We start from the raw sequence: 27,986 nt of genomic DNA, 5'->3' as shown, positions 1-27,986 counted from the left end.
AAGTTATATTGATAATACACTAGATACATGTGCTCCTCCTTCCAGTAGTTTCTGAGTCTTCCAAAATGCTAATACTAGTGGTTGCAGGACTCAAAAGGACAAAAGGCCATGCAGCTCATGGACTGCACCACTTCTGTGCAGTGGAATTTTCCACTGAGAGAAGAAAGCAGTTTTGCCAGTGCCTCAGTGAAGCCTCTAGGCCTCGTGGCTTTTCCCCACCACTGTTACAGTTTTTTGCATCACTATTTGGCAGGTTTGAAGTCAGCTGGGGAAAGAAGGAATGTGGGAAAGACCTGCACCCCTTACATTTGTGCTCCATAGGATCCAATCTGCTATATCAATAATCAAAGGCACTTATCTTTCACACACACTGTTCCACAAGATTTGCCAATTAGTCTATGCCTCATCTCAAGCAGTCTGAATGTGCCATATATAGTATCTAATATTAGGAATAACTGAAGTGTTGCCTTTTTCTCCTATTTAGATGTTTCAGGAGTACTTTTCCTTAACTGTGCATTAATGGAAGTATGTCAATACTAACATTGCAGACTCTTCTGCTTAATGTGTGTTTTGACAAGATCCAGGAGACAATTAACTTCAGCATCAGGGAATGGCATGGAGCTGTCTGACCTTATTTTACATGTTTTTGCATTATTCTGAGATTGTTTTTCATTACTTTTGTAAATTTCCTAACCCATATTTCTTTTAAATGATTGAATCCCGCCTTTCTGCCCAGTTAGGGCCATCAAGGTGTGACGTCAAAACCCAACTTTAAACAGTGCTTCTGTAAAAGCACTTAAACATCAAGGAGGGTCAATGTCAGATGAAACAAAAAAGTCTTCACCCGCTAGCAGAAGACGATGTTAGAGGGGATGGAATTCCAGTTTTGGTGCCACAACCAAGAAGGCCCTTTCTTGGGTAGCCACCTGTCTACCCTCAGGTTACAAGGATAGCTGAAGCAGGTCCTCTGAAGATTATTGTAATGGTTGAGTAGGTTTGTATGGGAGTAGGCAATCCTTAAGGTATACAGGTCCTAAGCTGTGTAGGGCTTTAAAGATCAATATCAGCACTTTGAATTGGGCCTGAAAGCAAACTGGAAGCCAACATAGACAGAACAAGACTGGAGTTACATGTTCCCTGTGATCCACTCCAGGCAGCATTCTCAGTGCAACATTCTGTACCAAATGTAATCTTACACATTTTTGAGCATGTTAAAATATGACATAAAATTGCCTGATGAGGGCCAATGCACACATGTATTTAAAACTGGCATCATGACTATCTGCTAATTGAGCCTGTGTCCTCATTTTTACTAATTTGGTATTTCCTCCTCCTCCCTCCGCTTAAAAGAGCAGTTATTGAATTACATGTCTGGAACTTTTGAAATGCTGACTAGAGCAACAGACTAGGATCTGGGAGACCCATTCTTGGTTTCCTTCTCTGCTATGAAAGTTTGCTGGGTAACCTTGGGCCAGTCATATGTTTTCAGCCTAACCTACCTCAAAGGGCTTTTGTGAAGATAAAATGGAGGAGAATGATGTAAGCTGCTTTGGAGCCTCATTGGGGAAGAAAGGTGGGGTATAAATGAAAAATAAGAATAAACAATTTTTTAAATTCCAGATTAAAACTAAGATAAAATCTCTCCTCCCCCTTAAAAGATGGCTGTTCTTCACACCCCCTCAATAGCCCTGGCAAACAAGCAAGCCTCGCAGCACCTCCTGAATACCTCCAGGGATGGGGCTCCCCCTCACCTCATCAGGGAGCCTATTCTACAGAGCAGACCCAGGCTCTGGTTGATACCAAAAAGCCACCCTGGGTAGCAGAACAGCCAGCAAACGGATTGTAGTTGGCACACCAGAACATATGAAAGGAGACAGTCCTTCAAATACATGGACCCCAGGTTTGAAAGATGTTAAAGGTCATAATCAGCACCTAGCATTGAACTTGGAAACAAACTGGCAGACAATGTAGCTGTTTCAAAACAGCTGTTTCAAAACGTGTTCCCGGCAGCTGGCATTCTGGGCCAGTTGTAGTTTCCTGGTTGTCTTCAGGTGCGGCCCCATGTAGAGCACATTGCAGTAATCCAGTTATGAGGTTACAGAAGCATGGATCAGTGTAGCCAGGTTGCCCAAGTCTAGATAGTGAGTTTGTGCACAGGGATGGATTGAGTTTCCGTCTGTTCTGCCTTAGCCATCTTCTGCCAGCATTGTTTAGTTGTCTTCCGGTCCATATCATCCAGCTCCCTGCTAAACCAAGGTGCTGGGGGCCTCACAGAGCATGCCGAGGAGCAACTCTGTTTATGGCCCTAGCTAGCCTATCATTCCCAGCAGCTACCAGGCCTTCACAGAGTCACTATGTAGGCTCTCAAAATTCCCCAGAGCTGCCTAGAAACCAACAGGATCCGTTAATATAATTTACTGTTTTGTTTTTATTTTAATTTTGTAAGCTGCCTTGGACCGGTTCCTGGAGAGGAGGTATAAAAATGTTCTAAATAAATAAACCATACTGTTTAAATGTAAATCCTGTAAAAATGTTATTCTTTAATTTTTTTATGGTGAAGAGAAATCTAAAATAGCAAATATAGTCCAGAGTTTACTAGTACTGAACTGGACTTCAAAAAATGCAAGTTTACTCCATGGTCAGCTAAAGTTGTGGTGGATTGACTTTGGACAAACCACGCACTGCCTCAGTTCCTAGTCTGTGAAATAGGGAGTAATTGTGGATGGTTATTCATAAGGTACATATCTGAATTATGATACAGGCAAGTTCATGTCCATTCTTCTTTCATAATACCACACAAGAATTTCACAGTGGAAGAAACATATTGTTGAAGGCTTTCACGGCCGGAGAACGATGGTTGTTGTGGATTTTCCAGGCCAAGACCACGGCTATACAGCCTGTAAAATCCACAACAACCATCAAACATATGAATGCTCCATCAACATGAATAGACTACATAAATACTAACATTGTTAACTTAAAGTGTGTCTTGCACAAAATTCGTTGCTAGATTGGTTCAAAAAATTCTGTCAGATTTCTGTCAAAAAGCAATTGTGTGCTTTGTAAGCTGTGTTAAGTTTTGCATAGCATGAAAACCAGTGACTGGATCCAAAGGTTTTGTTCTGCTAACAGAAGAGCCTCCTGCCAACATAACACGCCCTCTTCCACCATGTAGGGCTTTTTGTGCCAGCAAGAGTTCCCAGACAAGAATCTCTGAATCCAAACCTAAGCCTTTACACAGGCAAACGTAGTAAATTGTAGTTCTGTGGAAATTCAATATTTACTTTGAAAAAGTCAGTTGGACAAATCCTTGTTTACATAGATCATTCATTTGTAGTAGCAAAAAAAATAGCAACAGTGTTTCTTATTGTAGTTTGATGTCATTCAATTGAAGGTCTTTCAAACCTCCATCCTCAAACATTCTGAGCGTCAAAACTGATATGCTATCCTCTACCTATATTGTGCTGGATGCACAACTGTAGCTGCTAACAGCTCATCATTTAAATGTACAGTTTATCAGAATTTACCACTTGCTTTTCAGCCATCTAAAACTTTTCACATACACTTAAGTTTTTATTAAATTTCTTGTTTCAGCGTAGGTCATTGGATAAGGCTTCAAAATGTTTGCTCATCACTAAGGAGCAGACACTTTCCAGAACACCACTGATCATTCTATGAGGAATTATTTTTTGTCATCATTGGATTTCTTCAGAAAGCCAGCATCAGGTACCCTACCACTTAAACCAGCACCAACACTCAGAAACTCGCATATACTAGTCTTGGCCCAGCTACACTGGCCCCCAGTTTGTTTCTAGGCACAATTCATGATGCTGATTGACTATTAAAGTCCTACATGGCTTAGGACCAGCATACTTGAAGGACCACCTGCGTCCTTACAAACCTACCCAACTGCTAAGGTCATCTTCAGAGGCCCTGCTTCAGGGGCCAGTGCTTTCTGAAATTAGGAGGGTGGTAAACTTGGGAGAGAACCTTCTCTGTCATGGCACCAAATGTCTAGAACACTCCCCCCAGAGAGACTCACCTGTCCCCTTCTCTTACTGTCTTCTGCTGGGGGGTGGGGTAAAGTTTTTTTGTTTCTCCTGAGTGATCCCTCCTTCCTATCCTATGTTTTAATAGTTGTTTATCTTAGCGTGGTTTTAATTGTTTAAATTATATATTTTGTTTGGTTTTATTGATTTTTAAGATGCATTTTCATTATTTATTTTCTTAACCTACTAGCCCCCTTGGTGGCCCTGATGAGGGCAAAAAAGCAGGGTATAAATTCTGTAAATTTAAATAAACGTATTATCCACACAAACCCTTTTTTGGTGTCAAGTCACTGTCGACTGATGGCAGCCCAGTAGGATTTTCAAGGCAAGACACATTCAGAGGCAGTTTGTTATTGCCTGCCTCTGCGTAGCACCCCTCAACTTCCTTGGTGGTCTCCCACTCATGTACTAACCACAGCTGACCCTGCTTAGCTTCCAAGATCTGATGAGACTGGGCTATCCTAATGAGGGCACAACATCCTTTAGTACTTGTGAAAATAATCCTTTTTGTTGTTGTTTTTACCAATCAACTACTGGCACAAGAGAACCATCTTTCACTCTAAAATAAGTGGATCCTCAATCAACACATCCTCTAATTACTACAGTAACCACACCTAAGACTATAGTCATCAGGATGGTGCTCTGAACAGTTCTCATATTTCCCTTAGCAAACAAGAAACCAAATAGTTCTGCTAGCATGCTACAGAGGTAACCCAGTAGCAAGCTCCGTTAGAATAACTGCAACATATAACTTCACATAAAATGATAGCAACGTATTAATTTCCAGGTGAGATTTTAAGTAGCGTACCTAAATCAAAAAAATGTACTCCTGATCATTTGAACAGAATCTCCACTGGGTGTCACTCCACTGCAAAATACGGTTCTCTCACTAATTGTTTCTTCTAGCAGTCCTCATGTAGATATTATATGCTCTTTAAAAACGTGTGAGTAGGCACTTACACATACTTATTTTGCATGAGCAAAATTATATTGGGTTAGATCTACAGATGTTTCTAAGATTTTTTGTAATTAACATACTAGCATTTAAAGAGTTCTTGATATTTTTCACCTTGTAAGATCCAATCTAGATTTGATAGTAGCTGTCATTTATGTATGTCAGTTCACACATAAATCAGGTATGGATGGGAGGTCTTCAACAGTAAAGCGTGTAGAAGAGGGCAGAATTTTCCCTCCACCTGCATCTTACCTTCCTGTACTCTGCTGTATCAGCTGTTTTTCTCCCTTTAAACTTCAATAATACAAGTGAGCAGAAAATGGAGAAAAGTGGCTGGAACAACAACCTGATGAGGGGCAGGTAAGGCTTGGGAGAAGCAGAAGTTCAATACTCCTCTGCATACTCTTTTGACTGTTAAAATAAGAAACATACACATTGCTGTGATGCAAGAGAACTGTGAACAGAGGTCATCTCGTAGCACAGATCTTTGCTGATTTAGTTTAGTCCTAAGCAAAATTACACCCTTTTAAGCCCCTTGTGTTCAATGGACACAGAAAGGTAACTGCTTACAATTGTGTTATGATGCTCCTTGTAAACTGACAAGTTTGATGAAATTCATAAAGATTTCCATTCAAATTATTTGTATTTTTAAAGTGTGCATGTACTAGACTTAATTTAGTATTTGCTTTTTTGTTGTTGTTTTTCAGAGCTCCTGCATACCACTCAACTCAGATGTAGTGGACCTAAGTGAAAGTGCACAAAAAAGAACTTGCTGCAAATTGTGACCAACAGTTTTGTCTTAGTTTGTCTGGTTATGTTGTTTATTTTGTGGATACCAGCACTAAAAACATTTTCTCTCTCCATTTCTCATGTATAATAGCAAACTGGAAATATCAGTAGGGTTGTATTTCCATATTCCAGTTCTACTTTTGGGGGCAGAGTGCAGAAAAAAGTGACTTTAGAAATTTTCCTCTTAGGACATTGTCACCCGTACAGTAGTAAACCATCTCCAAAGTACAGCTAGTTACCACTTAAAATTTATTTTCTGCATACAGAAAAGTATTTGGGGTAAAAACAAAACAATAACCCAAACTCATTTAATATCGTGTGGTGAAAAAGTGCCCCAGAAAACTCTAATCCAGGGAACCATTTTTAAGTACTGCAGAGAGATACAGTCCTTCCTGATAAGCTAGAGAATATTTACCTCACGACAGCTATATATTCATGGTCCCCAGACAAAGAGGTACACATACCACAAAAATACATGTCTGAATCCTGGCTGGATAGTATCATAGTGCTTCAGACAGCAAGTGTAAAACTATCTTTCAAAAAAATGCTGCTTCATAGAAAAAAATAGCAGAGCATGGAGAAGCAAAGGATACACTATCTAGTCTACTGTAATATGGAAGGAAGGACTATCTAGTGTGTTATTTTGCTTAACATATATCCCAGCTCTAAGTACAGTTCTTCAAGTCATTTTGATGATGTTTAGATATGATTGTAGATGACAAAATTGTAATGCTTTAATGTGTACTAGGGATAAATATGCACAGTAGCCAACTTCTTTGTGAGAAAATCTTAGATACTGCTGTATAAACACACATCTTTAAATAAATGCCACCCCATTTACCAAAAGTTTTGCAGACATCTGAATTTGTGTTACTCCCTTACAGAAATTGCAGTTGAGGTTTCTTAATGGTATAATCTAACTAGCAGAGATTTTATGACTTTCTGGTATTAAGTTTGTGTACACATCTTATGTGTGTGTTATGTGCTGTCAAATCTCTGACCTATGGCGACCCTATGAATGAAAGACCTCCAAAACGTTCTATGCTTAATAGACTTGCTCAGTTCCTGCAAACTGGAGGACGTGGCTTCTTTTATTGAGTCAAGCCATCTCGTTTTAGGTCTTCTTCTTTTCCTGCTGCCTTCCACTTTTCCTAGCATTATTGACTTTTCCAGAGAATCTTGTCTTCTCATGATGTGACCAAAGTACGATAGCATTAGTCTTGTCATTTTAGCTTCTAAGGAGAATTCAGGCTTGATTTGATCTAGTACCCACTTATTTGTCTTTTTGGCTGTCCATGGTATCCGCAAAACTCTCCACCAGCACCACATTTCAAATGAATCAATTTTCTTCCTGTCAGCTTTCTTTACCGTCTTTCACACCTATATGGGGAATACCATAGTTTGGATTATCTTGATCTTGGTTCCCAGAGAGACATCTTTAAGTATCTTATCTAGCTCCCTCATGTTCTTATAAATCAGCACACTTAATGCCACACACAGCTGTGAAGATACTTTATAAATTTATAAAAATAGGCGCATCCCACTCTTTTTTGCCATAGATTATTTGACTAATAAAATATTTACTGTTATAGTGTATCTGTTCTTGATTCTTTAAAAAAATCTATAGACTGCAGCAACAGTTCCTCCAACCGAACTGTGGAGGAGGGGACAACACTTTTTTCTGATTTACTTACTGTTACAGGCTCATATTTTGCCCCTCACACACTGTTTCTGAAGGTCCATAGAGGGCACAAAGGCTGTGGTGAAAACAGGGAAGTTGCCTTCCACTAACATGACTCTGGTCACGCGGCTTAGGATCCAAGCATACTCTTCAGTACACATAATTAGCTGAAGTGGGAACAGGGGACATCTGGGAAGGCTTGTTGAAGTGCAGAAGCTGTGGAAGGGGACTCAAATTCTCATTTTGCTCTAAACGTCTCAATTTCTTATAGTTTCATTCACCTAACAAGCACTGTTTTAAAAAGTCCAGGGTTGTGTATCTTACATTTGCAATGAGCTGTAAGTAAAGCTACCACAGTGCTACTAGGCATTGTTATTTGCTAGACAGACAATTAACCTGAGATTTATTTTAGAAAATGTGTGTAAAATGGAAACCATGAGCATTAGAACCACTGAAAACCATGGAGCATTATAACCACTCCTTTTTAAAAATTCCTAGGTATAGAATAAAAAAGGGAACCAGAACTACATGGATTTACTTAGTATGTAACACTGATTCTAAAAATTGCTGCCAGAGCTACAGTAGTGTATCCATATAGATCCAGTTAAAATATTATATTGTTCCATCTGATCCTATACCAGGAATGTTAGGAGGGATCTCAGAGAGGAAAGAGTAGCTTGCTTAGATGTGTGAAGGGCCCCAAAGTCAGCATTGTGTTCTTATTTTAGCTTCAGCTATCCATTCAACTATCACTTTCATCTCTTGTGAACAGAAGCAGCACAGTTATCCTGAGCATCTGAGAAGATGAATAGGCTCAAGTGTGCTATTTGGAATATACTGTACTGGCTTTCAGTACAAGGCAATTCAGTGGCAGTCTGTAGATTACTGTGATCTTTGTGAAGGCTCTGAAGATTCTGCTTTACAAAATTCCCAGAACTGGCTGAAAAACAGCATTTGCTAAAGGGTGTACATTGGAAAGTTAAATTATATTCCACATTTGATAAGACAGTACTTAACAGCATATAAAGCTAATTGTAAGCTTAGCTTACAGGCAGCTAGTGTAGAAAAAGACAAAATACCTTTTAAGAGGATACAGTTATTCCAGTCTAAGGCTACTGATTTCAATGGGCTTAGACTGGAGTGACTCTGTTTAGGATTGAACTGCATTTCATTAACACAGCCTCTTACTATGGAGGCTTTCTAAATTAAGACTAGTTGTGAATTATAAAACATGAAGTACTAGTTGTGGTGTTCCTATTGCTTCAATTAAAGCAACATTCCAGCCCACCCATTCCAGCCCACCCAAACTGCCACAAAATTAGTGCTCTACTGGATACTACCCTCTACTAAAAAAAAAAAGAACCCCCTGCACGTCAACAATCCTGCAGTTATTTAGCACAAGTTTTTACTGCCCTTGATAATCCACTTTCAGAATTACCTATTGAGTTAGTTTTGGCACACACATAATTTCCATCAGCCACTCATGTGCCCAGACTGGACTTTTAAAACCAGGAGAATAATAGAATATTAAGCAGTCCCCGACCCCTCATTCTCTTTATCAAGGTAACAAGAAGCCAGAGGCTCTTGCATGAGTCATTGCTAAACTCAGGTGATAGGTGACCTTTGACGCAGATCGGTTCCTTTCACCTCTATCTTGCCTAGGGGTAATAACCCTGGGTGAAACAAGTTACCATTGTCAGCACAAAAAATGTTATTTTGAAACCCAAAAGATGCCTGTAGATATGTAAGTAATAGTGTCTGTAAATCATTTTTGACACAGAAATTGAAGGTCAAATTCTAATCTGACAGACCAGAATTTGGAAGTTCCAGTTGCTATACCTGTGCTAGCACTGCCCAAGAATGTACTGGACTTCTTTTTCAATGCCAATTCTCTCATATTTATATTCTATAGAGGAATGTTAGTTCAAAATCCGGTTTCCGGCCTGGTCATTGTACAGAGACGGCTCTGGTCACCCTCATGGACAATCTGTGGCGACACTTGGATTGGGGTGGGTCAGCACTGTTGGAACTCTTAGGCAGCATTTGACATGGTCAGTTATGATCTGCTAACCCACTGCCTCGCTGCCGTGGGGAATCAGGGGACAGCCTTGCAGTGGCTGCGTTCCTTTCTCCACAGTTGGGGACAGAGGGTGGCACTAGGGGAACATATGTCCTCCCACCACATGTTGTTGTGCAGCGTCTCCTAGGGTGCGATTCTTTCCCCAATGCTGTTTAACATCTATATGCACCCCCTTACCCAGGTGGTTTGTAGATTTGGGCTGGGTTGTCACCAGTATGCAGATGATACCCAGCTCTTATTTATTGATGGACAGCCAGTTTGATGGATTCCTTGGCTAAGTGTCTGAACACTGTGGCAGGATGGTTGTGCCAGAGTCAACTGAAGCTGAATCCTCTGAAGACGGAGGTTCTGTACCTGGGTTGTGGGACGATACACGTGGGACCCTGGCTCCCAACCTCTCGATGGCGTGTCATTACAGCCTTTGTCAACAGTGAAGATCCTGGGCATGTTCCTGGATGCCACACTTTCTATGGAGGCCCAGGTCATGACTGCCTTTTTCCATCTCCTGCAGGTCTGGCAATTGGCGTCCTCTCTCTTGCCCCAGGACCTGGTTTTAGTAATCCATGCGATGGTCACCTCCAGGCTGGATTACTACAACTCAGTTTATGCTGGGCTGCATTTGGGGTCGACCCAGAAGTTACCACTGGTGCAGAATGCAGCGGCACACATCCTTACTGGGATGCCATTTTGTGCACACATCCATCCTGTGCTGTACCAGCTGCACTGGCTCCCAGTTCAGTTCTGGATCCAGTTCAAGGTGCTGGTTTTACTGTTTAAAGCCCTTCGCGGACTGGGACCTGCATACCTGTGGGACTGCCTCTCCCACTATGTCCCCCACAGGGCTTTGTGCTCTGCAGATAAGCAGTTCCTGGCAGTCCCCAGCTCATGGGACATTCATCTGGCCTGGCCCCAGCCCGGTTCGACGGGGCTTCTACAACGGAGATGTTCCACTGGGCCTTTGGTTGAGAGCCAGCTAATTGTCCCGTCTGCCTGCAACATCCTGTGCTCCACTGGTAGCTGCCCTGGACTTGTGCCACAGCTGTATCCATGGTTTTTTAAAGATATTTATTGTAGCCTGTATTGTTCATGGCACCAGCTTTTTCATTATTTAGCTTTAGATATTTGTTGTTTGTTTTAGATATTTGTATATGGTTTTAATGTATGTTTTCTTTTGTTAGCTACCCTGAGCCTGTTTGTGGGGAGGGCTGGGTATAAATTTGATAAAATAAATAAATAAAAAGTGTTACTGGTTGAATACAAAATATATGAACAAGTAGGGTACTGGGATAAAGTGGCACTTTACCTCAGATATCAGGGTAAAAATGTACCACTTTAGTCACACTGATCGGAATGGGATTTCTTTCCAAGTAAATTTGTCCCCTTATTCCTCTACTTAGAAGCAAGCACAAAATGCCTCCGACGAAGCGAGCTCCGACTCACGGAAGCCTGTGCAGGAATAAGAAGGTGCCGCTGGACTTCCTTGGAAACCAATTCCAGGGGCTCTCCAAGTCAAGAACTGCCCAAGTGCGGCGCCGCCTCCATGAGGCTGCGGGTTGCCTGAGCGGTCGGAGGAGGGAGCGAGAGGGCCAGAGTTCGCTGGAGGCCCCCCGCGATTTGCCAGAGATTCCCTCTGTTAGGAGGAGGGAGCGCCTGGCAGCGCTTCCGAGGGGAGGGGAGGAAGGAGGAGCGCGGGCCGCGCAGGCGTCTCTCGCACCTTGTCGATTAGTCAGTGCTGGGATGGCGATTCCTGGGCCAGCCGCAGCTCCGAGCGCAAGAGCCGGGAGCAGCAGCAGCCTTCGCACTCCACGCCGACGCCGCTCTTGGTGGGCAGACTGAGCAGCGGCTGCAGGGGGTTGGGAGTCGCCTTGTCCCTAGGCCAAGCACACCATGGCCCGTGGAAGCGGCGGCGGCGGCTGCAGCAGCAGGAGAGGCTAAAGGAGGCGCGCTCCCTTTAGTCGGCTGCGGCACTCCGCAGCGCCCCGAGAGCCCCGCCGGACTCCCCCTCCGCAGCCCAGGAAGATGGATGCGGGCCCCTCGCCGGGCGCCAGTCTCAAGGATGTGAAGTGGAGCTCCGTGTCCGTCCCTCTGGACCTGCTGATCAGCACTTACCGCCTGCCCCAAGTCGTCAGGCTGGACGGCGGTAAGTTGAGTGGCGAGGGAGGCGAGAGAAGCAGCGCCCTCCCCTCTTGCTGGCTGAGGGGGCGCGAGGGCGGGCAGAGCCGCCTCCGCGCGTGGTTGCCTTTGCGCGCCGGGACTGGCGCGCCGTCTGGATGAAGCGCTGCCTTCTTGCGGCTTGGCCAAACTCCAGCCCGGCGCCGCTAGTCCTTCTGGGGAGAGGAGCCCATTGGGGAAGAGGGCCACGTGACCAAAATATGAATGGGCCCTCTGAGGGCGACTGCCGAGCTGGGCAAATGCGGGGGGGTGCTTCTGGGCTGCTGTAGCGGCGCGCACCGACGGGGTCGGGGACATGGTCTTGGTGCACTGCTGGTTTTCTTGAAACTGCCGTTTACGAGCAGTGGGATTATTTGCCTCTAGACGTATGCACGCTGTTTCCAAATGCAACACGTAAGAACCTCGTTCCTAAATGTATCCACTCAACGTGGAGGTTTACTATTAGCCGCTGTTTGAGTTGCAGGAACGCACAGCTCAGTTGGAGACAAGTTCCGTTGAAGTAAATGCGGCTGACTTTGTCGATGTTAAGTCAAGCAGTGTAAACGTTCACGAGGTTAGATGTTTTGAATCGCTTTATAAGTACACTTTGTCTTTGGGGAGCAGTTCTTTGCATAAAATTTTGGACTTTAATCTACAAATTCAAGTCTCAGTATATCATTAGATTCCTGTTGCTGCAGATGGCAATATTGACAAGGGTTGGTTGAAAGAATGAAAGAAACCACGACCATATAAGCTTACTTTCTACCAAAAAGTTGCATGTATATAATGAATTATCCACTATTTAATGAATTTTCTCTATTTAAATGGCAGTAGACATTAAATAATTTGACAGGCTGTGTTGTAATTTGGAAAGGTTTCATATCTTGTGTCTGGGTCTCCCCCTGCAAATTTACAGTGTAGTCCCATGTGTTGAAATTAATAGGGTTAAGATAGAGTATTAGGATTACTCTGTTGCAGTAATTACAACTGTTGCACACTAATTCTCCAATTATTTGTACTTACTAAAGTAGTCAGTTCTGTAAAATTGCAGTTGGAATGTTGCATAGAAGAGTAGATCTTGATCTTTGTGTTTTTTCCAAAAGATTAGAGCAATTTTGTTTTGATAACAATATAAAGTGTGTCTAGTGTGCCAAGTGTAAATAAAATCTCTGACTGAATGCTTTGAAAGTGACTTTGTGTGCATATGTGTGAACCTGTTGCATTAGTTCAACTTTCAGGTCACAAAGGTGGTCTGTAATAAAATGGGGAAAGGATTGACTTGCACACAAATCTGTTCTGGAAAAAAAAACCTGTACTGTCTTGTTTACAGATGAACTTTAGGAGAATGACAATTATGATGCAGTATTTATACCTTTTGAAATATTAAATAGATAATGGTTCCAGCTCTGCTTCACCTGTTTGTGTATCTCTATCAAGGTCTTCCAATTGATTAAGCTAAATATTCACTAAACCAGAGAGGCTGTGTACTTCATGTGGGCATTCTGCCTTGATTTCTTCCAAGCTGTTCCACTAGTTGTGGTTGACTTTCCTGCACAAGTTGTCATTAGATGACCTGTATGAAGTAAAACCAATAGCCAAGTTATATAACATATGGCTGAAGAAGGGCACGAAAAAGCTGTTGATGGTTCCATTTCTATTATTAGGGAGCAGCCATCTGTCAGGTCTTCATCTGCTCTTCCTTTCCTCTCATATGTGGGAGGGCAAAAATAGTCATTGAGGTGCCTCTCCTTCCCCTGTTAAGAGGATAAAGTATTGCACGCAGTGTGCAGAGGTGGCTGTGGTTGAGGTAATTGAACTGGGGCGGTACTCCACTGAAAGTTGTGTTCCCCACCTGTGTTTTTCAGCTTCCCATAATCTTCTGCAGTGCATACGCATGCACTCTTTTGGGGGTGGGGGGGAGATAACCTCTGAGAGCAGAACCACAAGTGACAAAAGGCACAGATTGGACACTTGTCTGCTTCCCTCAAGTTTTGATGGGAAATGTAGGCATCCTGGTCTCGCAGCTTCGCTCTCTGACTGCTGTCCAATGGACTTTTCAACTGTCACTTGTCCAACATTCCGCCAAGTTGCCTACATTTCCCATCAAAACTTGAGGGAAGCAGACAAGTGTCCAATCTGTGCCTTTTGTCACTTGTGGTTCTGCTCTGAGTTTTGGATTCATGCACTTCCTCCTGATAAAATGCAACATATGCAGTCTTTCTTTGCATCCTATCTTGTCTGTTGGGGTTTGTGTCTCTCCATTTTCTATAACCATTCACTTTTAATTAAAATAGAAAAGAGTCCGGTAGCACCTTTAAGACTAACCAACTTTACTGTAGCATAAGCTTTTGAGAATCACAGTTCTCTTCTTTAGATGCATGAATCACAGAAGTGTGATTCTCGAAAGCTTATGCTACAGTAAAGTTGGTTAGTCTTAAAGGTGCTACTGGACTTTTCTATTTTTGCTACTACAGACTAACACAGCTAACTCCTCTGGACTTTTAATTAAGAGGTTTATTACTTTCTGGAACATGTTCATAATACTTCCCTCCATTTCCCTCCTCTTCAACAAACAGATGAAAGGATTTTTCCCATTTATATTCCACTTTCACCCCAGTGCAGGGACCCAAAGTGGCTTACAATATTATCCTCTTATTCAGTTTATACTCGCAACACTCCTGTGAGGTATGCTAGGCTAAGAGTATGTGACTGATCCAAGGTCACTCAGAAAGCTTCCATGGCCGGCTGGAGATTGAAATCCAGGCCTTCCAGCTCCTAGTTTGGCACTTTGTCCTATTTTGAGAACTTATTCTTTGAGGCAAGCCGGGCTATCCCTGGTGAAATGAAGCCGGAAACAGCTACTCTGTTCCTTAAAACTATAAAGCTTTATTTAACATGCTAGGGCTCTGGGAGTCTCCTACCACAGAAGCGGAGCAAATCGCATCATAACTTTTTATATTTTTTTGCAACAAAAAGAGCAGGAACAAGGAACCAATAGAAAACACAATAGAAACACAACTATCTCCTTATGTGGGAGAATTGACAGTTGCCTCAGAGTTGCCAATTTACCCTTGTGCCTGGTGTACCTGATCTGCTTGCTTTGAGCTTATGACTCCATATTTGACTCAGATCAGGGCCTTAGCTAAATTTTCCCTTTTGTTGCAGGCCTCATTGCAACACCTTAAGTCTTTGCAAGATTAGAATACTGCTGGAGCAATCATGCTTTTGCTTCAGGAAAGATGATATCTTGGTAAAGTTGTAGAGGCATTTGTTGGATGGGTTCGGGAGATACATGACACCAAGACAATAAGGAATCACCGTACTGCAGGCAACAGCACAGAGGAATCAAACAGACAACAATTATAATTATTCGCATCAGGATATTTTTCAGCTGTAGCAGAGGGGAGCCAAGACTAAAGGGAATCCCACCCACTTATTGAAGTATCATGATAGAGGGAGGCAACTTGTGCAATATAATTAGCATGAGATTCAATGGCATCAAAATTATACATTGAGTTCCTACCAATGCACAAATGCCTCCTTGAGCTGCAGTGAGCATATCTAAAGCCATACGATTTTGTAAAAACCATGGCTTGAGTGTGGCAGAGTTCTTTGGCAGTGAGCAACAGAGCAGTAGCAGTCTCATTTGCTAGCATCTCAACCACTGCCTGTAGACAAAGGAGAGCAGTACCTATCCTGCTAGAACCATACATAGGAAACATAATACTTGCAAAACGTTGGGCATCAATAAAGGTAGTGTACTCTTTAACAATGGTGTGGGATTGGCCAAGATTTGGTAATTCTGAACCTTTCCTGCTGGAAGCTGACTATGAAGTGACAGGTGAGGGAGAAGACAGGCAAGGAAGCAAGAACTGTACCAGTTCCTGGACATCCTGTTGTAGGCTCAGTGCCCATAGACAAAATGATGGCCAACCAAAGTGGTCTCTGTACAAACATTCCACCGTAGGAAATGAAATTAGTGCTTGGAGGACTTATCAATTGCAAGTATCCTAAACAATACAGATAAAGCACAAAAAGAGTGTCAGAGTTGAGAAATGATGGAGCCTGAAGAAGCAAGAGTTCATATTTAGTGGTGCTTCTATCAAAACAAATGATCATCAGAATTAGAGAATGAGAGGCTCAAAGACCTCAACATGGCATGCAACCAGAACAAAGGCGAGAAGGAAAGCTCGTGCAACAGAGTCAAGCAGAGTTGAAGACCAATACTATTCATGACAGTAGGGAAGGTTTAGAATAATCAGGAGACCAAGGACTGGATTCAGAAGTAAGAGCTTGTTTAAAGCAGCAAAGGAAACTCGGCTTCTGGAGGCCAAGAGTAAAAGCACACATAAGATCTTGCAGTGGTTTGCCAACTGAGCAAATCATTTGATGAGAGTAACCAGCAGAGCCAAGAAACTTGCAAACTGGCTTTTGCCTAGTCGGATGAGGAAAAGAAAGAATGGCTAGAACACAGTAAGCAGAAAGAGCTTCTTTTCCATTAGAAAGGGTAAAATCCAGATAGGTAACAGGAGCTTGACACAGCTGGATTTTAGATCAAGACTTCTTTATAAACCCCAGTAGCAAGGGCTGTAAGAAATAAAGAGAGTCTGTCATGAAAGCCTCAATAAAGCACAACAAATCATCAAATCATTCACATCATACCAAGACAGAACCAGCAAGAAAGATTGACAGTGCAATCCTAAGGAGGGTTACTCCAGTCTAAGCCTATTGAAATCATTGGGCTTAGTCTGGAGTAACTCTCTTTAGGATTGCACTGTGAGTCAATTAAATCATGCCGATGGGCTTGAGAGGAGAGAAAGATTTAGCATGGCCTAGTAACAGAGATGACCAGATAAACTTTTTCACACAGTAAAAATCCTGTTGAAGCAAAGAGGAAATAACAGAGGCAATGTCACTTTCAATTTAGGATTTTAAGGATATCATGGAATATGAGTTAAAGGTTCTACATGATCAGCAACAACAGTGACAAACTATTGAAAGGCGACCTACTTCAGAAGGATGTATAAGCCATAATGAAGGTACCACCTTAGCTCTTCTAATAGAAAGAAGAGGGGCACAATAGAGACATCAACAGATTGGATTATGAAGAAGCAAAGAGATCTAAAGCTTCCTGATAGATAGACTGAGGTATATTAACATACACACCATCTGAGGAGCAGTTAGTAGCATAGCCAGACTTAAAAAGAAGGTCACACTTTAGGGCACATGTCAGACAATAAGAAAGCATGTTCAAATTGAAAGGGACTCGGGGAAACAGAAAGAGACTGAGACATAGAAAGAGATATTTTTGTACACAAATTACACTCTTCTGTTACAGAAAGGGCACAAAAGGAGTTACAATATGCACCTGGTTCCCCAATAGACCGGCATGGTTAAAAGGTAGGCCTACCAAGAAAGACAAATTAGGGCTGAGGGTCAGAGGAAGACATTGCTGAAGAGTATGCAGAAGACTTTGCACAACTGAAAGATATCTACTTCAGAGGGATCATGTCTCACAAACAAGAAAGAAATCAGTAAATTTAGAAAGGTTTACAGAAGGCTTTAGGAAGCCTTTAACAAGAAACCATCAGAGAAACAGTACAGTGCAATCAAGCTTACAGAGAAAGTTGCAACCTAACAGATAGAGCTAGTATCTGGAAACAGAAGAACATGCTCAGACAGAAGAGGCCTACAAAGACAGGCCAGAAATGCTGATAACAGAAAAAGTTTTGTCAGAAAAAAAAATCGAAAGCAAATCATTAGAGATTTTTTTACAGCAGCTATTTTAATAAAAGTCTCAAGTTTGAAGATAAAGAGAGGCCATCTCCAGTTTTCCAAGCTAGTAAAACACTGGTTGAGAGTAAAGAGAAAGATGCTCATGAGTTGGATCGCTGTTGAGAACTGGATTAAAAGTAGTAAATGGCAAAGGTAAAATTGGGGCTGAAGAGGAAAGTGAGGAAGAAGGACGACCGATGCTAAAATATTTTTCCTTTAGCCTGTAGGCAGTTTTCTAGATGGTAAAGAACCAATCAGTATTCCAGGAGCCCATAAAAGGCTACTGAGTTTTAAAGTCTCCCTTAGTCAGGGGTACCATTACTTCAGACAAGAACAGATACATTAAATTACATTGAAGGGGGCTGAAGTTCCCTTGTTATCTTACTCCCCCTTTCCTAAAGGCTTCACTCCACTCAATCACACAAGAAAGACAAATAGACACAGACACAAGACAAAGAAAAAAGTTGGCTAATGTTGGGTACTGGATTATTATTAGCAGAGTAAGACCTAGTATATCAGTAATCAAGTTCAATCAATCAACTTTTTGATTGATGTTATCATGCAAATTTGCCAATATCTGACTATTAAAGGATCTTTCTTTTGGCCAAGGAAATTTAGTTTTCTTAGCATGCTTTGGCCATACCTTAAAACAGAGTTCTATTTTGAGTTAACTTTGAGTTATATTACATTTATGAAGGCATCCCCAATATGTTAACATATATCCTAGAGGAGTATTGGGCCATACCAGTCCCTGAAGCAGAGATTGGTTATGACCCAGACCAGAAAAAGAACCAGGATAGCACTCTTAGCTGACAAAGGATGGGTCAGCCTCCTGGGTGGGACGAAGCAGATAGCACCTAATGGGTCCGATGAGTACCAACTGCCTGATCATCCCTGGTAGGAAGTCAAAGTGTCCACAGAGCTTGCCTCCTGGCTGGGTTGCCAAATTGTTCTGAGAACTTATTCTTTGAGGCAAACTAGGCCATCCCTGGTGGACTGAAGCAGGAAACAGCCACTCTTTTCCTTACAACCAGAAGGCTTTATTTAATGTGCAGAGGCACTGCAGGTCTCCTACAACAGAAACAGAGAGCAAATCACGTCTTAACTTTTTACGAGCCAGTTTAGTGTAGTGGTTAAGAGCGCAGAACTCGAATCTGGGGAACTGAGTTTGATTTCCCACTCCTCCACTTGTAGCCAGCTGGGTGACCTTGGGTCAGTCACAGCTTCTAGGAGCTCTCTCAGCCCCACCCATCTCACAAAGTGATTGTCATGAGGATAATAATAATATACTTTGTAAACTGCTCTGAGTGGGCATTAAGTTGTCCTGAAGGGCAGTATATAAATTGAATGTTGTTATTATATTATTGTTATATCTTTTTGCAACAAAAAGAGCAGGTACTAGGAACCAATAGAAAACATACAATGCAACCATCTCCTTATATGGGAGAATTGACAGTTGCCTCAAAGTTGCCAATTTACCCTTGAACCTGGTTTACGTCACCTGTTCGCTTCGAGCTTATGGCCCCACATTTGACTCACGTCAGGGCCTTAGTTAAATTTCCCAGGACAATCCCCCTCCATGCTGGCTCTCATGCTGGTTTTAAAAAGCATTGACAGATTTCATTGCACTTGAATGACTGTTTGCAAGTAGATTTTGCTGTTTTACACAGTAAAATCCTGTTGTAAAGTGCATTGAAAGCAGATTGAAAGTGCATTATTCAACATGTGTGAAAGTAGTTTCAGGTGGTAGCTGTGTTGGTCTGCAGTAGAACAGCAAGATTCAAGTCCAGTAACTCCTTAAAGATCAACAAGATTTTTAGGGTTCAAGATACCAAGGAACAAAGGCAGCTTTGATTCTCAAAAGTTTATACCCTGGAAATCTTATTGGTCTTTTAAGGGGCAACTGGAATCGAACCTTGTAAATCATGTTAACTCATTTTCTGCTTCATTTCTGTGTAAAATTTATGATTTTAGATTATAGAAAAATTGATAGCTAAAGCTTACCAGCTGTTAGTATCTATTTCTTCTTCTTTTTAAACTATTTATCAAATCAATTTTAGTTTGCAAGCAAACTATAGTATTCAAAACTAAAATGGCATTTTATGTTCGTAAGGATGGTTTCCGCTTGTTTGTACAGTAGAATTATTTCTATTTATATGCTTTTATCAACTAGTAGAATAATTGTATTGTCGAAGGCTTTCACGGCCGGAGAACGATGGTTGTTGGGGGTTTTCCGGGCTGTATTGCCGTGGTCTTGGCATTGTAGTTCCTGACGTTTCGCCAGCAGCTGTGGCTGGCATCTTCAGAGGTGTAGCACCAAAAGACAGAGATCTCTCAGTGTCACAGTGTGGAAAAAGTGTTGTTTTAAAAACACGAGTCATTTCTGGGGGGAAATGTTGTGGAAATCATAGATAAAGTGTAAACAAGCAAATGGCAGCTCATTCATATGAAGGAATATCAAGCTATTTTGCTCCGTGCTTAGTATTTTGCTCCGTGCTTAGTATTTATCCATCATAAGCCATGGTTACATGATATTCTGCATACTGCTTATATATTTTTTTCATATACAGAAGTATTTTTTGTTTAAGAGATGTTGTGTTTGGAGGGACCCTGAATCTTTCAGTAGAAAGGAATTTTTTTTTATTTCAATGCTCTTTACTTTCCTTAGATACATTTTGGCAAAAGAAAAATAATTTGATATGAGAGATGATAAAGAAGTGGGAAATACTTCAGTTGTCTATAAGCCCTTTTTAACATTTGGTAGCAGTGCTTTATAAGAACTTCATTGTTCTCCTGACAAGGAAATTGCAAGATACGTGTTACGAGAAAGGAAGATTATTTCACACTTTGGTCAGGTATAAAAGCACCCCCACTGGTCAGACATATTTTAATACTGTTTGGGGGCCGCGAGGATGACCTTGGCAAATTGCGTAATTCTCACAGCAATTAAGACTAGAGAGAAACATTCATTTCCCATGTGACCATTTTTAGTGCCTGATGAGGCAGCTTGCAAATTGTATGATGTGGCAAAAACCACACATTGGTTCTTTACAATATTCTTTACTGATACTAACTCTTTATTTCTAAAGACTGTGATATGGCCTGTTGTATTTGAATGAATTCTCTTTCTTTTCTTACCACAAGAGGGTTAGAAGTGGCTGACAAAGTACTTCCTCATGCCTCAGTGCAAGCCTTCAGAAATGTAATTACCACTGCAAGTCTTCCCCGATTGCAGGGAAACCATGCTAGCGTTTTGCCTACCAATGTGATATTTTAAGCTCTCTTTTATTTCAAACACTTAATTCATTTCTATTCATTAATATAAAATAATTTCCTGTAGCTCTAGTGTAGCAGTTTTGAACTTCATGACATCTTTGATATTTGGAGCAGTTCTTGAGGTTTCTTCCCATTGTCTTTAAACTGTAAATTATGCTTGAAATGACTGCTATCGGTATTAGATAGTCTTCTTCCAGTGCCATTACTAGACAAGGGCACAAATGGGAAAAAAATTCCAAACACCCTGTTCGTTGTTCGTTGCCATCCACGAAAAATGAAAAGAACCGAACATGTCCCCTTAATGAACATGTTCAGTGTTCATGTTCGTGGCCCTTTAAAGATCCCTTTAAACTATCAGCTGGCAGGTGGCAGGGGGGATTCCCTCTTGCCGCCTGCCAGCTGATAGTTTAAAGGGCCCTTTCCTGCCACATGCAAGGGAATCTCCTCGTCCCTCTGACAGTGGGCAGAGCTGGTGCGCAGGGCTGTTCCTTCCCCAGGAGAGCCAGCACTGCCCCCTTTGCTGTCATTTTCTCTTCACAGCGGCAAAAACTGTACTGCCTATTGGAGCTACTTTGAACGGTTACAAAACTGACCTTCCCAATGTCCAATACCCACCAAATTTGCAAGGGACATAGTCTTCAGTGTCCTCTGAAGACCCCAAAGTTTCAGAGAGATTGCAGCCCGGGAAAGGTATGATCCATGCCCCCCCCCTTTGCTGTCTCTCTTCTGAGTGGCAAAAACTGGACTGTCTGCTGGAAGCTGAAGGATTAAAGCCAGAAGGAAAGCCAGAAGAAGTTCAGACAGAGTTCAGTCCTTGCCGTTACCAGGGGAATTGATTGAAGGTGCCTGAGTGTCTGGCTTCTCGGAACAGCGGCCAAATGCAACTAACAAGGCTTGCAACGACCACCTGTTCGTTTGGAATGGGGACTCACAAACGGCCCGTTTGCGAACGGATGAACGGGCTGTTCGTGCCCGTGTCTAGCCATTACTAGTGCTCTATTATTCTCCTCTCAGTGGTTGCAGATCTGAGCGGCTGTATTTTTGAATACACTGGCATTTCCTAAAGTCTACATGGAGTGGTTATGTTAAAATCATATATATGCTTATAATCTTATTAAAGCTTGGCAACTGGGACAGATGAGCTATTTGATTGACCAAGGGCTTGGAAGCAGAGGTTTGGCCAGCAGGAGCGATGTGGTAGGCCTGTTATGGACAGCAGGCAGCCTACCATATAGTAGAATTGTAGTTCTTTAATCTTGTGGCAAGTCACAGTCAGAAAACTGGGGGCAACTGCTTGATCCTAGTGCTTTCCACTGATGTATTTTCCTGCTTTTTGTTTATGAAAAATAGTTAAATATATGTATGTGGTCATGACTTTGAAAGTGGTGGGTTTGGAGGAAATTTTTACAGATACTCAGTATTTGAAAAATTACTAGATGTTCTTTACTAGACAGGGGAAACCAGCAAAAAGGTCCAAGTGGGATCGATCACCATGCATAAAATGTATAGCACACAGCTGGCTGTGAGTGGGGCAAATCTTCTGTGTTGGCACTAGAACAGCATGTCTTATGTAGGAGTCTTGTTGATACTATAGATTAGAATATTCTTCTGCATTCCCCTTTTATCAACATTTTATTCTGGCATGGGCTAAAACAGACGCTGGGAAATCCCATTTTTTTTTAAAAAATGTAGTAGCTGTTACATAGGACCCTGATTTTGATTGTGGCAGGAAGTGTTAAACCCTTCCACACACTTTGGCTAATTGAGTCTGACTCCCCCCCCACCCCCCACCCCACACACTGTTAGCTGTGGAGAAAGGGAAAGGCAAAAAAGAGGATGCCTGAAACCGTGTGGGAGATAGGATGGAAGGACTCACTCCTTTTCATTCATTCTGCTACCCTAGAAGCAGAGAGCATGTAACAACAACAAGATGAGGCAGGTGGCCATGACTTGCGACCTCTAGGTTGACTTATTTAGATATTTACACCCTGTTTTTCTCCCACATGGGGTCCCAAAGAGGCTTACAACATCATCCTCCCTCCCTCCATTTTATCTGCACAACAGCAACCCTGTGAGGTAAATTAGGCTGAGAGACTGTGACTGGCCCAAGGTCACCCAGAGAACTTCCATGCTACACAAGCTTCCATTCTACAAATCCTGTGAGGATTTGAACACAGATCCTAGTCTGACACAAACCAATAATGCACACTGGTTAAACTGTTCTCTTTAAAAATAGCTGCAGGTGGCTGCTACTTAGAAAGAGGTCTGTATTTATTTGTTTTATTGTAGTGGGAATTCTTAGACCAACTCATGTTGTGCTCCAGATCTATGATTACCATTAAAGACATTAAATGAAAAGAGATGTGGGCCAGATCCAAAGAAGTCGTATGCATATGAATAAAGAGGGGAAAATATCACAGCCTGAATGTTTTTGAATATTGCTCAGCATCCACTTAACAACTAAGCTACTGTTCCCATATGCTTGCTTCTGTCTTATTTCCCCTTTTTTCTTGTGTGACCAGATTGTATGCCTTGGTGTATTAAAAATTGGTATATAAAAATGTGTTTGTTTCTTTGGGAATAAGGTCTACTACTAAAGAATCAGTTTCCTCCAAAAACTTTCTTCACGTGTATATGGCATCTTTTGCTTTGTGGAAAGAAGAGGACAAAGTCCTTGTTAGTTCAGTTCCTCATTCAATCACAGTTTGTTGTGAAGCTTAAAGATTTGTCAGTTTTAGGCATGAACACCGTGATTTCCAAGTCAAATTGGAAGTTTTCAAATCAAGCTCTGCATGCAGGAGGAGAGGATAGAAACACAGCAAATGAGTTATTTTCGTGGCCTACATAAACTAAGCTCTGCTTAAACCCAGTTTGTTGTGATGTGTCAGTGCATCCAACTGTCAGATTGTTCCCTGAAGGTGGTTCTTCTGAAGGCCCAGGATGATTGAATTATCTTGCTCTGGAGATCATAAAGAATCAGCAAACAACAATTTTCATTTGCATTACTTTACAAGTTTGTAAAAAGCTGGTCAGATTTTAAGTGACAGAAAATACATGCTGTATCTTGTGGAGTGACTGTGTTGCTTCATGTGATTGTACTGCAGAGGATCTTTGTGTTAGAGCTTATTAACTTCATGCTTCTGTGTTGCATGAATTAGTGAAGAGACCATCAAATATGACATCTTGTCATATGCAGTACAGAGATTGTATGATTATGAATGTGAGAAAGAATAATCTTTATTTGCTTCAGTGTTATCAAAGCATATTAGCATTTCTAAAAGGTATTAAAAAGCTTTCCGCCCAAGACCATTAATAATTATCTTGCATCAGTCCTGAGTGACCTGTCTTTATTTCCTTGCACTATAATGATGTCTACCAAGGAAACAAAAGCAGATAAATATGTCGAAACTTTGCCACTAACCACCACCTGACTCCTTTTCCAAGAGCCAGATTTGTACTTAGAAAAAGCTTTTAGTTCATTTTATGGTTTTTCCATTGTGTTGAAATTTTCAATAACAGGATTAGATTAGTGAGTTTGTAGAGCTAGATTCTAAACAGGCAGCAGTAGCTGCTTTTGAGAATTGGGGTACATTTGGTTAACTTACAGTGCAATCGTAAACAGTTACTCCTGTCTAAGCCCATGGAAATCAACAGACTTAGACTGGAGTAACTCTGCTTAGGATTGCATTGTTAGTATCTTAAATTTTGGTTAAAACTGCATGTCATTTATGCTATTTAATGTTCTGCCTCTTTGATGTTACAGTCTGATCCCAGGTATCTTTTCAAGGGTAGCAGTAAAGCCAGCATGCTGAAGTGGTTAAAGTGTTGGACTAGGATCTGGGAGGATCAAGTATGAATCCCTACTGTGCCATGGAAGCTTGTTGAGTGAACTTTGGCCAGTCACACACTCTCCGCCTAACCTACTTCATAGGGTTGTTGTGAGGCTAAATGGAGAAAGAGAATAACGTAAGCTGCTTTGGGTCCCCACTGGAAAGAAAGGTGGGGTATAAAAATAGTAAATAAATACAATAATCAGTAAATAGAGCAGCGAAACAATTGTCATCTATTACAGATGTCCTCAGATTTTCCGGAATGCTTTGTTGCAGTCAGGACAAGATAAATAGGGCTCATTCTTAAACACTGCAAGCTTTCTTAGCAGGTATCTTGAATAATCCTCAGTTCTTCTATTTTCAGTGTTCAGGCTGAATTTTTTTGAGGTTTCATAAACAATACAGTTGAGTTGGTAATAAGTTCACAAACTAACTAGAAAATGGCCTAGTCTCCTTTTATGCCTATTTGATGAGCAGAAATCAAAAGTAAAGGTAGATGAATATTTGTCACCAAATGGTGGCCCAATAAGCTGCAGTTAAGTGCACAGCTACAGTTCAAAAGATAGCATCCTTAACTGGTAAAGAGAAACCTTCTTTATTTGTGAATTGCATCCAGATTTAACTAGATTGTTCCAGGGTCATTACGGTAAAGTAACCAGCAAATTTCATATCAAAGTCAGTACTGTGAACTAGTGAAAGATCTCTCTACCCTGGAGAGGCTGGTCAGTCACCTGCTACCAGATCTTTTAAACTTAAGATGCAGAGATTGAGCCTGGGACCTTCTGTATGCAAAGCAGATAGCTCACCACTAAGCCATAGCCCTTCCCAATCAATGTGAATAGTTCAGAATCGATCTCTAGTCCAAAAGATATTTGTTTAAGTGCGGTCCTGCACTCTAAGCAGAACCCATTCTATATTTTTACAAGTTCTACTGTCTGTAGAGTTTTTTTAATGTTAGAGCTGTTAAGAATTTGCATGAAGAGCCGCATGATACTACTCTGTATGAAATTAATGCTGTGCTTAGCCTTCTAACCTTAATGCAGTGACAAACCAGTGATTTTTGCTTCTGATAGGACAGTGGAAATCTTTCTATAATGTGCCCAGACAACACATCAGGTTAATAGCATCCCTTAATGGAAATAATTGTCAATAATCTCCTTTAGACATTTCCCAGCATGTGTACTCTTGTTCACGGAAAGTCTAAATAAATAAGGGGCAGAGTTGAACTATTTTGTGCCTTTGAAGAATGTGAGATTCTTATGAAAGCTGGCAATTCTATAGGCTGTATGTATTGAAGTTTTCAGGATGAATGGATAGTGCTAGTTCTTGATTCGGATCTTTCAGTTGCAAATTTATTAAGCCTGCATCGTGGGTCACAAGATTCCTTGAGAAAGAGTAATTTGAAGTAATTGGGTTTCTTATGGGGGATATCTTTTTTTCTCTATTTATGTAGAGGCATTTACAGCTTCTGGATCTATGGGTAGTATATGCCTCCTCTTGACACAGCACAGGACATAGTGGCTGTTTCTCTTTATCACTTCAACACAAGGGGGTCATGCCCCGTGCATCTTTTGTCACATACATGCATTGGCTTTTGGCGTATCACTGTGGATGCTCCACAATTGCCTCTGCATTGGTGTGCCAAAATAAGACCTGCATATGACAATAGGAATCCATGTCAGAGAGCCAATACGGGGCCAAACTACATGTTACTTCTACCATGCAATCACCACAGGGGCTTGTAGCTGTGGTATAACTATGACTTACCCATGGGAACTCAATTTAGAAGTGCCACAGGAGCCTCATCTTGGTCAAGACTGTGATGCGGGGGGTGGGGGGGGGAGAGAATCTGGCTTGTGATTTAGAATCCTCTAAATTGACTTCCTGTGGTTAACTTGCAGATGCAGTGTGGCTGCAAGTCCCTGTGGCAAGCACGTGGTGGTGGGTGTATGTAGTTTGAACCACAGGCAGGCTCTTTTTTAAATGTACCTAGCACTGGTCATGTATTTAGGCCCTTTTAGAAATAAGTAAAATAGCCCTTTGTGGTCATGTGCTTTGAGAGGGTTGAGGTTGTAGACATGCGTTGTGTTCTTTATCAGTGTTGCACATTGAAACTGCATTGGCTTCAATTGTTGCATTGAACCTTGAGACCATGCAGTTCCACAGTTACGGTACCTGGCAAGCCAAGTTCAGCAGTCCAGTCCAAAGGTTCAGGCCACAAGGTTCAGAAGGTTCAAGCAATTGGTTGGCTCATCAGTTAGGATGCAAACAAGTTGATCCCATACTGACTGCAGCCTCACTGAAAACAAGTACAGGGACTTTCCCTGTAGATGATGTTGGGTCCAACTTTAGGCTCATCTTGCAAGCCGAGTCAGCTCCTCTGCTCTTGGGGAGTAGCATGGTCCAGATTCTGCATTGACTTACTGGTTTCTTTTGGCGTTTCCTGTGCCCGGTCCCTTCCTTGTACCTAGCTGTTTGCTTTCTCTGCTCCTGGGATCCGGGGGGAGACTATGACAGGTCTGGCAGTGGGTGAGCACTTGCTGGGTGAGCACTTGGCTTGATGACCCTGCTGGCTCAGGGGGCAGTACTAGTGCTGGTGAAGTTTCCCCTCAGTGTGGCACTGAAGCATCTGCCTCACAGGAAGCATCTGTTTGTGGGCCTCCCACACTAAGCCAGGGTGGTCTGTGACAGACTGTATCCTGCGGAAACCCAATGGGATAATTCCCATACTGATGATAACTGGTGTCTGCTAGTCTTTGAGACTGGTCCATAAGGAATGGTTTAAATCAGCTGAAAGCACCTCTCCCTGATACCTGCTTCTGCCTCCAAACATCTCAGTAAGATGGCACGATACCAAAGGCTGCAGATAAATTTAGTAGGAGCAAGAAATCTAGTAGGAGCAACAAAGAAGCATGGCCTCTGTCTATATTCAGATCAACTAAGGCTGCCAAAACTGTCTCCATCCCATAGCCCAGCCTGAAACCAGTCGAAAAGCATCCAGAGCAGATGAGTAAAAGACCTGGAGTTGATCTGCCACTGCTCTCTCAATCACCCTGCCCAGGAAGGACAAATTAGAGACAGAACAATAATTGATGGCATTATTTTTCTGTATCGATAGCTTAAGTAGTGGGTGGATAACTGCCTCTTTGTGTTGCCAAGAGAAGATATCCTGAGTCTGTGATTGATTTATGATGGACAGCGTGGGCTCATTAAGTGATCCTTACATGATTTCAGCAGCCAAGATAGGTGAGGATCCTGTGCACAAGTGGTGGCTTTCACAGATTCCAAGATCTGTCCTATGCCTCAGGTTTGTGATTGATACTTGGGAAAGCATCAGTATATCTAATTCTCAACATGCCCCCATCTGTGGATACTTTAATTTGTGGTTTGGGGCCACAGA

At 41.9% G+C, this 27,986-nt stretch overlaps 2 protein-coding genes across 3 annotated transcripts in view; both read left to right on the top strand.

The window, feature by feature from the left end:
• LOC129333718 (ras-related protein Rab-10-like) overlaps positions 1-7,361 on the top strand; it is a 48,621-nt gene extending 41,260 nt beyond the window's left edge. For both annotated transcript variants that reach the window (XM_054985569.1, XM_054985568.1), the window contains one exon: positions 5,712-7,361. In XM_054985569.1, the coding sequence (XP_054841544.1) occupies positions 5,712-5,789 (78 nt within the window). In that variant the 3' untranslated portion in view covers positions 5,790-7,361. The remainder of the gene's footprint in view (positions 1-5,711) is intronic.
• A 3,941-nt stretch (positions 7,362-11,302) lies between these two features.
• The window catches only part of GAREM1 (GRB2 associated regulator of MAPK1 subtype 1), a 138,737-nt gene continuing 122,053 nt past the window's right edge, over positions 11,303-27,986 (top strand). Inside the window, exon 1 of the mRNA XM_054985416.1 lies at positions 11,303-11,694. Within this exon, the coding sequence (XP_054841391.1) occupies positions 11,574-11,694 (121 nt within the window). The 5' untranslated portion in view covers positions 11,303-11,573. The remainder of the gene's footprint in view (positions 11,695-27,986) is intronic.

This window comes from Eublepharis macularius, chromosome 7, assembly GCF_028583425.1.
Source record: "Eublepharis macularius isolate TG4126 chromosome 7, MPM_Emac_v1.0, whole genome shotgun sequence".
NCBI lineage: Eukaryota > Metazoa > Chordata > Lepidosauria > Squamata > Eublepharidae > Eublepharis > Eublepharis macularius.
Note: the sequence above shows the minus strand (reverse complement) of the source record. Positions and strands in the feature narration are given on the sequence as shown.